Source organism: Lethenteron reissneri, chromosome 6 (genome assembly GCF_015708825.2).
Source record: "Lethenteron reissneri isolate LAM-NWPU_2019-01 chromosome 6, ASM1570882v1, whole genome shotgun sequence".
Lineage (NCBI taxonomy): Eukaryota > Metazoa > Chordata > Hyperoartia > Petromyzontiformes > Petromyzontidae > Lethenteron > Lethenteron reissneri.
The window spans coordinates 9236567-9252785 of record NC_083784.1 but is presented as its reverse complement, the minus strand read 5'-3'; the positions used below and the strand labels follow the sequence as shown (position 1 = coordinate 9252785).

General features: G+C 44.4%; 1 protein-coding gene across 7 annotated transcripts in view; it reads left to right on the top strand.

Moving 5' to 3' along the window:
- The window catches only part of LOC133354684 (AT-rich interactive domain-containing protein 1A-like), a 68708-nt gene that overhangs the window by 11220 nt on the left and 41269 nt on the right, over positions 1-16219 (top strand). For 6 of the 7 annotated variants that reach the window (XM_061571765.1, XM_061571757.1, XM_061571744.1 and 3 more), the window contains exons 2-4: positions 10150-10245; positions 11476-11628; positions 14210-14749. In XM_061571765.1, the coding sequence (XP_061427749.1) occupies positions 10150-10245; positions 11476-11628; positions 14210-14749 (789 nt within the window). The remainder of the gene's footprint in view (positions 1-10149; positions 10246-11475; positions 11629-14209; positions 14750-16219) is intronic. The other variant, XM_061571777.1, reaches the window with a different exon arrangement.

Sequence of the window (16219 nt, the reverse complement as noted above, 5' to 3'; positions counted from 1 at the left end):
CTGTTGGTCAGTGGCGGTCATTACCATACTTGACCACACTGGTCAGTGTGGGGTAGAGGGGGGGGCCTTGGACTAAGGTGCTATAGAAATCCATAAGAATCAGAATATTTTTTACTGGAGGAATGCGATGAGCTATAAAGCTCTTATTTACAGATGTCCAGTCGGGGCGGGTAAGAACGTTACAACAACAAACAATACAAAAACATGATAGTGTGCAAAGTACAACAAAGGTAAACGTCACCCAAACACATACAAGTAAAACTAAACCATCCCCATACTATCGGGCAAAGCCCACTGAGGTATTACCTTTTTCAGAAGCGACCTGGCCACATGATAGCTCATATATAAGAAGATAAGGACTCGTTCAGAAACCACTCAAAACTGAGGTTAGCCTTGGCTGGGAACCTAAGTTGGGTTGCAAGGTTCGTAGTTCTGGGCGCTAACCACTGCGCACCGCCGCATCACGGTTCACCCATTGCAGAGAGGATATTCTGTGGTCCCCCCACATCATTTTGTTTGTTCATTTAAATTTAATGTAGCATCTGAGAGCCACTAGGCGGCACTCTTCGCAAGATGTTGTTCACTGTTTTTTGTTCGTCTTTGAAATACGGTGGGACTCCCCTGCCAAAAATGTCAATTGTCTTTTTGGATCCGGATTGAGCAATTATAGAGGGTTTAATAGGGAAATAAATAGGGAGCATATGGCATTTAATGTTTAATGTATACAAGCATATGGTGTGTGCCAGTGGCCCATGCGTGATTGAAGTGAACGGTGTTTAATTATATACCATGTCTTCAAACACTACGAGTGGCTTAAAATAAATGTTGAATTGGTGGGGATTTGCAAAACGTTTCCATTTAATTAGCCTCCCTTTGCAAGACAGATCTGCATGGGTTGTCACCTGGTTTTAAATACATTTTTTTGCGAAACTTGCGAAAGTTATTTATTTGTTCTTGCCCACGTCCCGCATGTAGCCCACGATGCCTGCGTTACCCGGAATACAATTTTGCAAATGTGCGTGGTTTACGCATGTACGTTTGTATATATGAATTTGACGACTTGAAATGCAAAGCTTTTTGGTTTACTCAAACAAGCTAAACATAATGTATATGTGGGGTAGAGCAGTGCTCGCATTGGTTAGGGGACTGAATTATGAACTCGACGAAGCTGAGTTCGATTCCCAGGGACACCCATACATTGTTGGTAATTGATATCTGAACTGGTCCTGGGCACCCCCCATTTCCCCTTGACCGGCATGGTGAATCATGGTCGTAACAACCTTGGACGATGGCGTGAGGATGCCTTTATCCAGTAGTGGTTATCAAAATTAATGTTGTAGTCAAACATGCTTCGATATATATATGCTCAATTGCATGCAGCAATGAACTAAACTATAGAGATTTCTTCCCCGTTTCAGACTCGGTGGAGGTCAGAGGTCAATGGCATATTCTTGGGTATATGCCGTGGGTATCTGGGTTCCGATGATAGCCGAGCTGCGTTGGCATGTACGTTCAAAGCGTCCTCATTATTTTCTGACGTTTGTAGTGGGCATTGGCGACATCTCCCAAAGGGAGTGTGGTGAGTGTCGCATCCCTTAAGCACACAGCCATGCTCGACACGCATCTATCTCCGATAAATTACATCAACTATATAACTCCATAAATTTGCGATATTGTCTTCTTAGTATTAATGGTAGTTTTGCTTTTACCCTCTCTCCCACTATAGTACACCGTGTACGCCCAGTATGCTGTTTACATCATGTCATGAGGTGAAAACGATTGTTTGGAACTTTTATTTTGAGCACTGTGCGTCACCTGTGTCAAGAGCACAGCCTTGGAAGATTACATCACGTAACTATTTCTGAATCCCTTCAATAGACCCTAATCCGGTCCTGTGTGGTACATCTTGTTTGTTAGCCCTTTAAAAGAAAGTCACATGCCAAAACTAAAATGTATAATCCTTAAGAGCTGGAGTATGTAAAATTGAGTGACAGACCAATTGAACTAGACTTTTTGTAGTCATCTGGACCACGAACTCGTTACACGTACGATAACCAGTTTAAGCACTGGGGTGGCTAAAATGTGGACTTGTACACTGTGAAGCGGATGTGCCTGCTCCATAATCCGACTTGTTATTAGTCCCCTGAGCAGACTGTCTTACCTCCTTTTTGAGTTAATTTACTAAAATAAAACAACCCAAATGTAAACAAACCATAAATTGAGAAATTGCACCCTGTAAAAAAATTGCTATCAAAGCAGCAGCAATAACACCGCTCGTTTTTTCCCCATGCGCCCTAACGTCGGGTGTGGCCAAGAGACTTAATTGAATGATTGGTGGCTTTCCCACGCAAATCCCATTAAATATATTGGCCAAGATGGCCTTTGGCAGGCATGAAAACCTGGACTGGCTCATTTGGCTAATTAAAGTGGAATTATTTCATTTACTGAAAGTGCTCCTTGTGCTACAAACAGATTTGCCTAATTGTGAATTAAATAGCTCAAGACATTAATTTGTCAGGAATTATAATGTTCGTATCCCTTCAGTATTTGTGTGTGTATAATGAATTTGGCTGAAAGTCCCCGTTGCAAGACATAAAACGAGTAAGTTGTTTATCGTAAGGGTCTCTCTAATAAAACGACTGATTAAAAAGTACACCATATCTGAAAAAACATTTCACACTGTCTCGCCAACATTAATTGAAAATTAAGTGATGTGAAATACGTTGGGTGAATAATTGTCAACCTTAAATTAGTGCTATTTCTTCTTGAGTCAACGTCTCTTAATTCCTGAAGTCAGTAATTTAATATAATTTGGTTGAGATGGTCAATACACGGCAGCAATGTTTTTTAAAATTAATAATACGTGTTGCCTGGCGTCGTGTAGTGTTTGTTGGCACTTTGTGCCAGGAAGGAGAAAGTAACAAACTGCGAATGCCCCCGTCTTTCTGTTTTCCGGAACTAATTTCACCTCCTTTGGCAGCGCCTGCGCTTCTTGCACGGTCTTGTTAGGGTGTTAGGGCCTTTCCTCCTGCGGATGGGGCCCCCTGCTGGGCCCTGATAAGTGTTCATCTTCACCTCGACCTGCTCATGTGCTCTTTGGAGCCCGAGTTTAGTAGAGCAGAGCAGTGTGGTGTTTTTGTTGGCTTTGTGTGAAATTTTCTGGCTTTCTTTTGGTAACTAAATCAGCCCCTGCCTTCAGCCCATTATCACGATATGCCACATCGGTACCCTGACACTTTTGTAGGGAAACATTTGTTGAAGGAAAATATTAATGTACCATTTCCCATGTGGCCACGTTATCAGTTATTAAATAATCTTAAAACGATGGTTGTGCATCACTGCAATACTTGTAAACTAATAGATTATTGTGATTGCCATATACTGAGATTTTGGAGTTGGTCATTATTAATGTTGTATACTAATATTACCGTTTTTTATTATATACAAAGGAAATTAACAACTTCAGTTCATGACATAGGCATGTAGTGATTCGTACATTAAAGTTTACTTTTGAGCTCAGTTTATGCATTTCATTGAATTGGTACATGTAGAAATCGATGACAAGATGTAGGCAAATGATAAGTTAAATTTAGGATACTGAAACGAATTACAATATACTGGATGAATAATGAGTTTGCAGAAACAAAATAAAAATTATGAAAAATAGAATCCATATAAACCCGAATCCTAGAAATTAATGAAATTGTGTATCGGTTGAATTATTACATCTCTAGTTAACAAAAGCATCAGTTTAATTCGGTGCATTTTTAAAGGCGTTGTTACCTGTTGTAGTAACACTTTGCTAGCAGCATTCCAAACTAAATGGCATTGTAACAGAGCAGAGCAACATTATTGCGTCTGGAATTGTAATAGCTTTGTTAGAAAAAACTCGATTGCGATTAAAACATCCTCCTGCTTCAGGCAAGAAATAATATAGTTGTGGTTTTTATCCCAAGTGAAGATGTGATAAAGAAACCTATGGAGTTAAACATAAAAAAAAGATTAATATACTTTTAGATGTGCTGAATTTATAATTGTATCCGCTTCTTTGATATAAACAACGTAGCCTTGTTTGTTTAATCTCCAGTGTTTTCAGTATATCACGCTTCTACAAAAGGTTTGAAATGCAAAATATTTGAATGTTATATTTTGTCAAGTAAATTTTATTCTTTGTGCTTTTGGAAATTGTCATTTCCTGTCGTTGCGGTGTGTGCCCTACTTGCAATAAGGAGTGTTACATTTTGTCATTAAAAAATAATTTAAGGCTCTGCATTAAAAAATCTTGAATTAACTTCAATATATAAATCTCAAATGTTAATTTAAAATAAATCAACTTTTTAATTGCATACTTTGAATATATTGCTTCTACTTTCGCCATCCAAGTTAATAAGACTAACTCTAATCCTTAATCACACTGCTGTCTTTGGTTCACACGTTCAGAGCACAATTGAACGTTTCTGGGTTACTTATTTTTACATTGTCATCCTTGCTGGGTGGCGGTGTTCTAAATGTTATAATTATTGAAATACATTGAATACTCAATCCATTGTGGGTGGAATGTGTCTGATAATAGTTTAACACGTCGGCTTTCACGACAGGTTTTTTGGGTTAGATCGTGTATATATAAATGTGTCGTTAAAACCACCACCACCCGACAGCCAATTAATTAGTGAGGTTTGGCTCGTAAACAGAACATGCCAATTCGTTACTAGTACAGCACACCGGTGTGTTGGAGAGCAAATCCACAACATTTACAATCTGAGTACGACGTTTGGCCAGTAATTATAGCTAGCATCTTCAGGCGGACAGCCACATTTTTGGAGAAATCTTACTGGAAATCTTGATTTGAAGCTTTCGTGACTGCAAATGTTGGAAATGTTGTTGATTTGCTCTCCAACACCGGTGTGCTGTACGTGACAAACCTTACTAATTGGCTGTTTCGGGTAGTGGCAGGTTGAAGGACATCTATATTTAAGCGATCTAACCCAAAAAATTGTATTATGGATGTCTGATAATAGTTTACAAGGATGAATAAATAGAATGTGCCCGGGTAGATGTTATTTTTGGGGTTAGATCTCGTAAATATGTAAGGTGAACATGTGAGCAAACCTTACTTAATTGGCTGTCGGGTGGCAGTGGTTTAATGACGCATTGTATATTCATGCGATGTAACCCATGAATAATATTGGTCGCGAAAAATCCCTGCGTGTTTAATTCCGGTAGATGTTAGCTGTGTAAAATTAGTATCAGCTGCTCCGCATATGGGCTATTGACTTTTAAGTGGGCTCCGTCCGCACGTGGCGGCTGATGTTGACACGCATCTTGACAGCGTAAACAACCCTACTGTGCATTTGGAAACATAAACTTTTGTCGGAGGTGGGAGGGGTTGGTGATCATTTTGTCGGTGAAGGCGGCGAGAGAGAGATGAGCGTGCGTGGTTTCTCTGTTTTTGTTGGTTTCGCCGTCTGTGTCACCTTGCTCTAGCCAAGGGGAGCAGACTTGACAGACAACGGCGTGAACATTAATGTTTACACAAAAAAATGAATGAACACAGGGGTTTTTTTGGTTATAGAAAATAAATGATAGAAATACAATAGGGGGGGGGGGGCCTTTCTTGACCCCCCCCCCCACTTCCCCTCCGGTTATAATCCCACAACCTCGATTCTGAGCACGGCAGGCTGGCTTTTCCACAAGATGCGTTTTCGTTGCTAGAATCTCAACCATCGTTGGTTGTCAGTCGGGTAGTGTTGGTGGAAGGGGTTGAGGGGGGGGTTGCAGGGGGGGGGGGGTAGCCATGATCACATACTGCTAGATGAATAGGATTTGCAATGCTGATGCGGTTGTTCGTGCGTGGAGGAGGCATGCCATCCCTCGTACGGTCGCCACAATGTCGCCGCTCCCATCTACGGGCTCGGCTCGCTCCTTCCCTTCCACACACCCCGTGTGTTGCTCTGAATCGGGTGCCTGGGAGCTCCTAAAATGGCGGTTGTGTTCACGGTGTGACTTGCTGCTGCTGACGCTGGGTGGGAAGAGCCGGCTATGGGGCTGCCCCCTATGAATGAGTGAGACAGGCGGGGGGGGGGGGGGCAGTGGGTGTGCCTCCCGTTAAAACGCCGAGAGCACCCGGCCATCAGGGGGGGGGGGGGGGTGGGGGGTACTGGAGCGGTCGGGGTTTTAAGGACTGGTGATGCTGGGCTTGGCTGCTGTGTTTGTTGTGCGCATTTGTGGGGAGCGGTGGTGTGGCGGTTAGCGCGCTGCGCTGCGCTACGAACCCTGGGCGACGCGAGTTTGATTCCCGCTCACGGCCAACACCGGTGGTGATTATCCGAGCCGGTCCTGGTGCCGAGTGCGGTGCTGTAAACATCGCCACTGGGGAGACAAAGGCGGACGGGCGTGGTGCTGGCCACCCACCCCACTCGTGTGCCGTGCCGGCATTCATCGGTGCTACTCGCTAATAGCACTTGCCCCAACAATCTGTTAAGGTTATACGGGGGATCTTTGTCTTCGTTTTGTGGTGTGCGCGCTTGTGTGACTGCTGACACACCACACACGCTGCCATTTTCACATTCTTTGCTCTGTGTTCCAGCCAGGGGGGGGGGGGGGGGCAAGCGTCGTCACACAACCGCGAGCTCTGAACTTGTTCTCCCCCCACCCCCCTACGGCTGGCTGTTCTAAAGGACTTAACAATTACCGTCAATTATTTTTGTTGTCCAGCTCGGTAATGTCACAACATCGACATTGGTTGTATTGATATTACTGTAGGTGATTTAATTGTCGAAAAAATACAAAGGGTTTTTGCTTGCTGGTTGTTGATATCGTCAAAGCTTGGCTATTGGGGTTGAACATCTTAGAGCCAGACCTCCGTGTGGGTCAATATTTGAAATATTATTTCATTTATATTCAGGAATTAGACTGTAGTAATTGAGATAATCACGGCGCTGTACGTCTTGTCGGAAGCAGTGTGTGTGCGCGCGTGTATAGGTTTGAAATGTTGGGTAGTGTTGCTGGTGTGCGTTGGTGCGTGTCGCGAGTGGCTTGTGACATGCCTTGTTTAATTGAGCGCCCGTTTTTTTTTTTTGCACAGACGTTCACCCTTCGTAAATATGCAGCCAAACTTGTTTTCTGTCTTCTTCCTTCTACCAAATCACTGCCCCCCCTTCACCATACTCGAAGCATCCTTACCTCCCCCACCCCAACCCCCTCATTGGCCAGACTTGAGGAATTTCTCATCCGTGTCCAAACAGTCTTTTCAAGCGCACGCGGCAGAACAATGAAAATGAAAGGGTTAAGCCGCCACGCCGATGGGCTATTGTGTTTCAAGCTCGGTGCAATGTCCAGCGGTGTCTGAGAGTCCCCGGGGCTGTCAAGTTTCAGGCAGTGGGGTTGGGGGAAGGGCGGCAGAACACTCGACCTTGGAGTTATGCAGATTAGCCACGCGGCGGCCGCCGGCTTATTATTTTGCTGGAGTAGTGGATGGCTCCAGAGGTGCTGCATTCTTGGCACGGGGTTAGACGGATGGAGAGGTGGGAGGGGAGCCAAAGGGGGGAAGGAGGGAGAGAGAGGCTGGAGCAATCGGCCTCTGAGAGATGGTGATCGAGCAGGAAGGAGGGGGGAGAGTGAGCACAAGCGGGAAGGAGGGGAGGGCAAGTCAGATGAATTACAGACAAGCATTTTGAAATCCAATATCCATTGCCGTGGTTACTATACACATTGAGGCACTCGTAAATTCTCGGCAAAACTACCGCTCAAACTCGCGCGGCCGTTTTTATTGTGTGGTTCCTTAATCGAGCATTCGGGGGGGGGGGGGGGGTTAATTTTGTTGTTGATCACGCGATTCCACTCGACTCTGGCTTCGCTGGCCTAAGATTTTTTGACGCACATGCATTGACCATTGAGCAAGAGACGTGAAAAGGAACCACGAGATGCGGACAAATGCATTAGTGTGCAAATGTTGGGTGATGGACACATGTGGATGCACAATGACCCAGGCGGGGGAGTTGCTTTGGGGCCCACCTGAGATGGGGAGAGAAGCGTCTAGAGACTTGGGAGATATAGAGTAATGGCCACACAGAGGTGGACAAACAGAAAGGGAGAGCTACACGAGAGAAGGGCATAACAAGACGCTGATGCAAACAGAAAGTTGCTCCACCTATTGACCAATATTGTGTGGGGAAAATGTGCATAATTTGAAGTTGATACTTTTGGTGTGAGTGAAGGGATGATTCTGGAGCCCGGTTAATGTGTGGTTGTGTTTTTGCAATGATTGTTGCTTATTGAACACAAGTGGCAACACACTGTATGCTACATTTGTTGTGATGCCCATTGTGCCTGGAATCATTTTTGAACGTTAAATTTCTTTAATAGTTTGCAATTCTACTGCAAAAGAAAACGGAAGGAAATCTGAATAGTGCACAGAAACATGGAGAAAAGCATGCTTGCAAATGACATTGAGATAAATACAGAGGGACACATTGACCAAATGAAAATTAGACATAATTGGTGCTATATAAAAGTAACAGGGCTTAGGCAAGACGTCTCTTCCATCGGCCATCAAGAGATGATTGCCGTTGAAAGAGACGGTCGAAGGAGAATATGGAATGGTTGCCAAAGGAGCAGATGACCATTTGGAAATGCAGTGATGAGATCAACTCTGCCTCAGGAGTGAGATGGCTTTTGGTTATTGAGGAACCGTGTGCTGACTAAAGTTGTGAGGCCTTCACCCAGCAGTCGATTGACCATGGAATGTGAGTGGTTGGGAGCAGTATTTGAAGTTACTGCACTGCTTATCCTGTTACTTAGGGTTTGGTTCATAATGGTGATGCAGAAAACCATCAGCAATTAATATCTGAATTTGATCTGAGCCTCGTACAATGACATTACAAACCAGCAATATTTAACAAAGCTCACTGCTGATGAAACCCAAAGGATTGAAACCGATTGATAGTTTTCCTGTCTAAATAAAAGCTGCTGGTTAGCATTTCTTGAAGGCCAGTATGCCGACAGACGAAGATTATTTTTTTTAATTGGAAAACAATGCAGGTTTATACCCAGAATGTGCAACAACGAAATAATACATTTTTACAATGTTACTACTCTTGATGGCATCATCTGCCTAACCCGGCAATATTTACACAGCCAGACCTCGGATGGGACCACAAAGTTGAAACTGGTCGACAGTTGGTTTGTTTTGAACAATTCTGCTGACCGATGTTGATCTGCAGAGCCCCTACGTCGCACAAGAGGCTAAACAACATTTTAAATCTGTAGAGCAGAAATGATGGTCCTATTGTAGGTCACCTCAAACTAGAATGGGTGTATGTCAACCTTAGTGCTTGGGGAGACGAAGGCAAGATGTTAGCACTTCATCTTTGCTGTCCTCGTAATAGGTGGTCATGTAAAGTACTTGTGTGTGCAACGGTCTCTCTGCGCCCCGACCATGATGTGTTTTTATTAAACGTGAATGTTAAGTGACAGTCGTGCAAACCACTGGCCTTCAACACCGTTGACCCAGGCAAGATGCCCCTTGAGGCTCTGAACATAAACACCACACCATGTTACTGTTTAAGATGAGTGCCTTCTAGAAGATTTTAAGTAAATTCTCATTAATTAATCTTGGGTGGCTTATTGTGGAGTGATGTTGTTGGGCGCTTGGCACAGCATCTTCTCATCCGCACAAAGGGGTAGTCTGCAAGTGCTTGTTAAACGCGCCTCACTTTGCCCACCCCAGTAGTGCTGCCAGAGATGTCAGCCTCATTGCAGGATAGTGGTGCTGTCAGGCGCTGTTTAATGAAGCCCATCGCATCACTACGGTTAAAATTGTGATTTCACGTTGTAAGCATTCGTGCTTCCGCAAGACCGTTTTGGACCCTGCTGGGGAGACAAAAAAGAATGTGTGCACGCATGCAGAAACGTAAACATAAATAAGATGCATCCCAGTTTTCCCCTGTAAGGCTGTTCAACAAACATCTCACCACAGGTGTACCGATATCGTGCGCTTTAATAATCACGCGCAAGTTGAATATTTTTTGTATGACGCTTCTCTGTTGCAGGTTCTGTTGGCTGCACATGTGAAGATGTCGTCCCAAGCTGGCAGGACGTGGCCATTGTTACAGCGTGTGTTTTCTGTGTTGTCTCCATGTGTGTGCGCAGATGGGAGTGATGGACTCCATGGTTGCCAAGAGAGCTCCTCCATACCCAGGTGGAAATGGGCAGCAGCCGCCCGGCACCTTCCCTGACCACGCTCAGGTACGCCGGAATTGCTTAACGCACACAGGTTTATTCACATGAATGCAGTGTTCATATTGATAATGATCATGGCGTGTTGGGAACGCTGCTTGATTTTGGATAGAGGGAAGTTGCTCTCATGAGATTTATATTTTGACTGAGATCGTATGTGGACTTCAGTAGGTGCTGGATTTAGCTTGCAGCATTATTACAAGTACATTTATTAATTTGGGTAGTGCAGTGGTTAAAGAGGAAGATAAAATTCTGGTTGGTGTTGACTCACACTTTCACACCACAATGTGTACAGCCTTTTATCGGTCCACTGCTGGATGAAGGTCTCCCCATGCCTTGTGGTCATCGGAATTTGACCATACTTCACCATGCTGGTCAATGTAGATTGAAGAAGGGGGGGTGGTGCCCAGGAGCGCTTCAGATATTACTCGCTACCAAGGTTAGCCGTGGCAAAGGAATCAAACTGTATTCTTGGTTCTTTCGGTAAAGTCACGTAGATAGAAAATAAAAACTAAATTTTATTTGAAATTAAAGCAAAAACTACGACGTTTCGATCGCAACACAAGCGGTCATCTCTCCGCCTGATGAAGACCGCTTTTGTTGCGATTGAAACGTCGTGGTTTTTTGCTCTTATTTTTAATTAAATTTTATTTTTATTTTCTATCTACGTGAATTTACCGAAAGAACCAAGAATATGAATTCCTGCAGTCACGAAAGGTGTAAGTCGGAATCAAACTGGTTCGCTGAATTCATAGAGCAGTGCGCTAACCTGAGCGCCACTGCTCCACCGCTTTTTGATGGGTGGCTACTTGATAATAGAAATTTATTTTTATTTTTGGTAATTCCACAGTAGTTGTTTTATGGTTCGACTTGTCACCACAGCAGGAATGTGGTGGTTTCACCATTGGCTCAGGCCTGTAACCAGGTGTTGCACACTACTTTCCATTTGTTGGGCCTTGGAATGAACTGACTGGCTGATTAAAGCAAGAACTACTTTTGACTTGTGACGATTTGATTACACGTCATGGACAATTCAAACACATTTCTTGCGTATCAAATTCTTATCTTTCCAGGTAGCCTTGGGGTTCGCTCCGTCAACTGTGAAAAACAAACCTATTTTTCAAGCACTTGCCAAACCCCCCTGAGTTGCAGAGCCCACCCCGAGGTTGGATAAAATTGGCAGGACATTGAGTGGGGGCTGGTGGTAAAGCTGCGTGTGGCGCGCGCGCGCGTGTGTAGGGTCAGGCGTACGGTGGCCCAAGCCCTGGCTACACGGGGCAGGGCCAGTACGGGCCTCCGGGTGGGGGTCCACACCGCTACGGCTCGACGACCCAGGGCATGCCATCTCGGCCGCCTGGGCCTGGCAACCCCATGAGCTACCCTCACCAGCAGGTAAGGGAGCAGTAGGGAATGGTAGAGTTTTGAATGCAATAATGCTCTTTACTTACCCAGGAAAATCCTTGCAGAGGCTTTCTTTTGAGCAGTGGCCTGCATTGGTTTGGAGGCTTGGATAATTATTTTAATGAATGTTAGTAAAACCACAGTTTCTGAGTACAGTTCTGTCCTGCCATCTCTTAACCACCTCACATGTCCAAGACTGCAACATTTAGTATTTCCAGAGACGGTCTCCCATCCGAATACTAACCAGGATCAATCATCTTTAGCTTCCGAGATCTTGACGATATTGGGCTCATTCAGAGTGATTTGGCCACATTGGTGGAGGTCTAGCCAATACCTCAGCGTGTTGTTACGGAATGCCGCTGATTTCCAGTAGACTTCTGAGTGCAAGGCCTGGTGCACGGGCAGGCAAAGGCTATGAAAGAAATGGTTGGAAAATGAGGGGCAATTGCCTCCCATGCATTCAGATGAAATTGCTTGCACAGGCTTGAGGATCGCTTCCATACGGAAAAGTCAAAATAAGCATTGTATCACGTTTGTTTTTTATTTATTTACATCTTGTCTCTTGTATGAGCAGGCTTTTTCATTTCAGGGGGCCCTTTGAGGTCACGTAAATCGAGTACTTTTCGGTGGGTGGCTTGGCTTTAAATGTTTTGACATTTTTGTGGAATTGGCTCTTTTTTGCAAATGCTTTTTGGGAAGACGCTGAAATGGGCCACCGTGCGGTGTAACCTTTTTGTGAACGATTGTGTGGCTGCTCGAGTATTTCCCGTGAGTCCTGGCTCACCGGAATTTTTTTTTCCGCGAAAATAGTCGGCCAATCGCATCCGATTATCAGTGGCAGTGCCGCATTTTTTTTAAAGCAAAAAAAAGGCACGCGCAAAGGAATGGCAGGGCTCTTAAGTGGTATCCTTTTACATACTTAATCCGTTTCTTGCATATTTATGTTTGTCCACGTATGTTGGTGTGCATTGGCTGCACGTAATTTCGGGCTTAACTGTTTTGCATGACCAATTAGGGAGTACTGCTTTATAAAAAAAGGTCTAGATTTTTTTTTTACCAGAATTCTTCGGGGAGAGGTGGGGGGGGACCATTAAATTAACTGTGTTCGTTTTTTCGTGGCAAGAAGGCGTTTGAAGTGATCGGCTTGTGCTCGCTCACCTTTGGGTTCAAGGTTCACCAGTTAATGTACATCGTGAACATTTGGCTAAACCCGTTGCTCGTGGAGCACCGTTGTTAGAGAGATAAACCCCTCCGCTAATTTTGTGCGGACCTGCATGACCTCCTGACACACAAGTAGACCATTGTGTGAAGAATTACCCACTATTAGAGAAATTGTCAAAATCGTTCCTTCCTGAACACTTGTAAGGTCCAAAGGGCTCCTCCCCGAGACAGAAGCAAGTCGTCTGAATAAAGCCACTCTTGAGACAATATCCGGCAGACGTGCACTGAAAACATTCAGTGTATCCGCCATCGCAAACTTTCAGATTGCTCTTTGCTTTGGAGCATTGTATTATATAATGCCAGGTCACCGGTGTAATCTTATTAATGCGTGAAAATGAGGGGGGGGAGAAAGAGCTTAACTACAGAGTCTACATAATAATAGGTGATGATTGTGTCCGTGTGTCTCCGACAAAATGTGAAGATTGTTGTTAATGTCCTGAAAAAAGTAGCCTATTTTGCAATTGACCTGTGCCTAATTGGATATCTCTCGCCTCGGAGCAATGCTGGCTTCATTTACACATTCCCGACATCTCGACCACATTAGCATTTATTTATCATGCTTTGTTGCTGTGGCGCTACGTTTTATCTTCCTGGAGTATCTCGTCCCTGCTCGTATTTGTGGGCCGCCTTGACCATCGTCTGGGAAATGATGCCATGTCACAGCTAATTCGATTTTACGAGATAATGGTTGAAATTTAAAAGGTGATTTTGAGGTGGGGGAGCCTCTCTTGCCATGCAATTCGCTGCATGCAATTCGCTGCTCACCACTGCGGATGAGGGGGCGTCTAGATTTTGACAAGAATTCTGACTTGTCCTCGTTTACATTGAGTGTTATTTTACCTCAAACACAGCTGCTGCAATCATTATTTATTTAAAGTCTAATGAACGCATGACAAAATAGTTTTTTGTAGACTGTCATCTTCGTTGTCTTTTTTAGTCACCGCTTCTTTAATCTACTACTCGCTTCCAGCGGCTATTCGGTGTTCATAAATGAACAAATGATGATGTTAAAGCAGTGAACACCGATAGAGATGAAATGTTGATAATCATTCACATCCCCATCGATTAGTTGAATCGTCACGATTTAGAATTGCGATTCAATTTTAGAATTTTAGCAAAAAATATTTTGTTTTTTGTGGCAATTCCAGTAGCGGCGGGGGGGGGGGGGGGGACATGAACTAAATACATTCAATTAATATTAATTGAATGATTGATTAGGAATCTATTTTAGTCTGAATCAATGCATCGTAATATCACTGAGACGATGCCAATGATGTTATAGTTGGTGTGGCTTGTTCTAACGGTGGCTGGTCAATTACATGTGGACATCCCTTTGTGTCTTCCCCTGCAGGAGATGGTGTCCCAGTACAACCAGCAGGGCATGGGAGGCAACCCACAGCATCGGCAGCAGGGCTACTACAACCAGCCACCAAGCCACTACAATCAGCAGCAGCACCAGCCATACCCGCAGAGCCACTACAGCCAGCAGACACCCACCCAATACAATCAGCAGCCCCACATGCCTCCAGCCCACTACAGTCAGCAGCCTCCTGGGCAGTACGCCACGCAGCAGCAGCAGCAACAGCAGCAGCAGACGGGGCACTACAACACGCAGCAGCAGCAGCAGCAGCAGCACCAAGGGCAGTACAACCAGCAGCCGCCGGCGCCGTACAACCAGCACGCGCAGCAGCCGCCAGGACACTATGGCCAACAACCCCAGGGGCACTACAATGCGCAACATCCGGCGGCGGCGGCGGCGTATGGGCAGCAGGGCTCGGTGCAGTACGGCCCACAAGGCTACAACGCCCCCGGTGCCTACAGCCAGCAGCCGCCAGGGCACTACAACCAGCAGCCGTCGGTGGGCTTCCCACAGAGATATCAGCTGCAGCCGGTGAGTGTGTGCCCGCGCTGGCCCCTTCTTGCTCGGTGTACGCGTATCGGCTGCTTTCCTCCGTTGCGGTCGTTTTTGTCTGAATGGCTCTGCGCACTTTTGTTCGGCTTCACTGTCATTTGGCGTTTTTAGAAAGACTTTCTACCTTGGGAGGTTGCATAATAATATAGGGTAATATATGCTATATGCTTTTAAGTTAACTTAAATGTAATGTTTTCAATCTATTCGCTCGATTCTGTTGTAAATTATTCCGTTAATGTGTAAAGGGAACTTCATATTTTTATTGTGATTACATTTTTCTATTTCATGACATTGTCATTTTCTGTTCAACTCTAAGTCATGATCCTCTTTACCTGTCTTTGTCTGCTCTGAAGGCAATGCCATCACCTGAAACCTCAACTTGTGTATTTTAAGTTGTGAAGAAGTACTTATTCATGATTATTGGCAGCCCAAGTTAGAGATGTGTGGCTGGGTGACTGAAAAATAAAGCATCTGGCAGATAAATTAACCTCTGTACACAGATTTTGTAACTGGCTGTCAAATTTACATCTTGTAAAAAATTGCGTGGATAAAAAAATACGTCCTTCCAAAATAGCATCCTCTCAAACAACATTAACATGTGTAAGCCCTTTATAATTTGTGATTCATTGCTTTCGGTGCCGCGGTGGCGAGATGTTCACTACTTCACCTGGTTTGTCGGAGATGGTGGGTTCGATCCGGACCCTGACGCCTGCTGTATATGTGGAGTTTGTTCTCCTCGTGGTCGCGTGGATTTTTCTCCAGGTCCTCTGGTTTTTTCCCTCCACATTTTAGAAACATGCATTTAGAGTATTTGGCCATGATGCAAGTCCACGTGATAAGCCACTTCATTGAGCTATCATTTGTGGCCATGTTGCTTCTGACTAAGCCTTAATAGCCGTAATAATAAGCAAGTGGCAACATTCCTATTAAAGATACTTCTTGGCAACTAAAAAAATACTGTAACATTACATGAATCGTAGTGAACCAACCACCTATGCAAAAGGAATAATTCCAACTTTTAAAATGGTGAGTTACTGAAAATAAACAAACGGGACCATTCTGACTCGCATTAGGCAAGTTTATTCTCCACTACGAAATAATAACCCAGTGAGTACTTCTGAATGAAGCAGTTGTGCTTAATGTATTTTGTGTACGCACACACACACACACACCACACTTCACTTCCTTCGTGTAAAGAAGGGGGCGGGGATTATATTGACGGCCGTGTGTTTGTGTATGATACTTTTAAGACTTCTCTCTGAACCTTGTTGGCAAGCGTTTACACGTTGCGTTGTCTTGGTTCTGGTCATTATTAACCGTGAAAAAATGCCATTCACAAAAAATTGTTTGGCACTGCTGCTGTGGATGGGGCTTGGACACGAGCGGACTCGCACACGTGCATCGTTTGCTTGTGCATTTGCAGATGATATTATTACAAACCCATCCCCA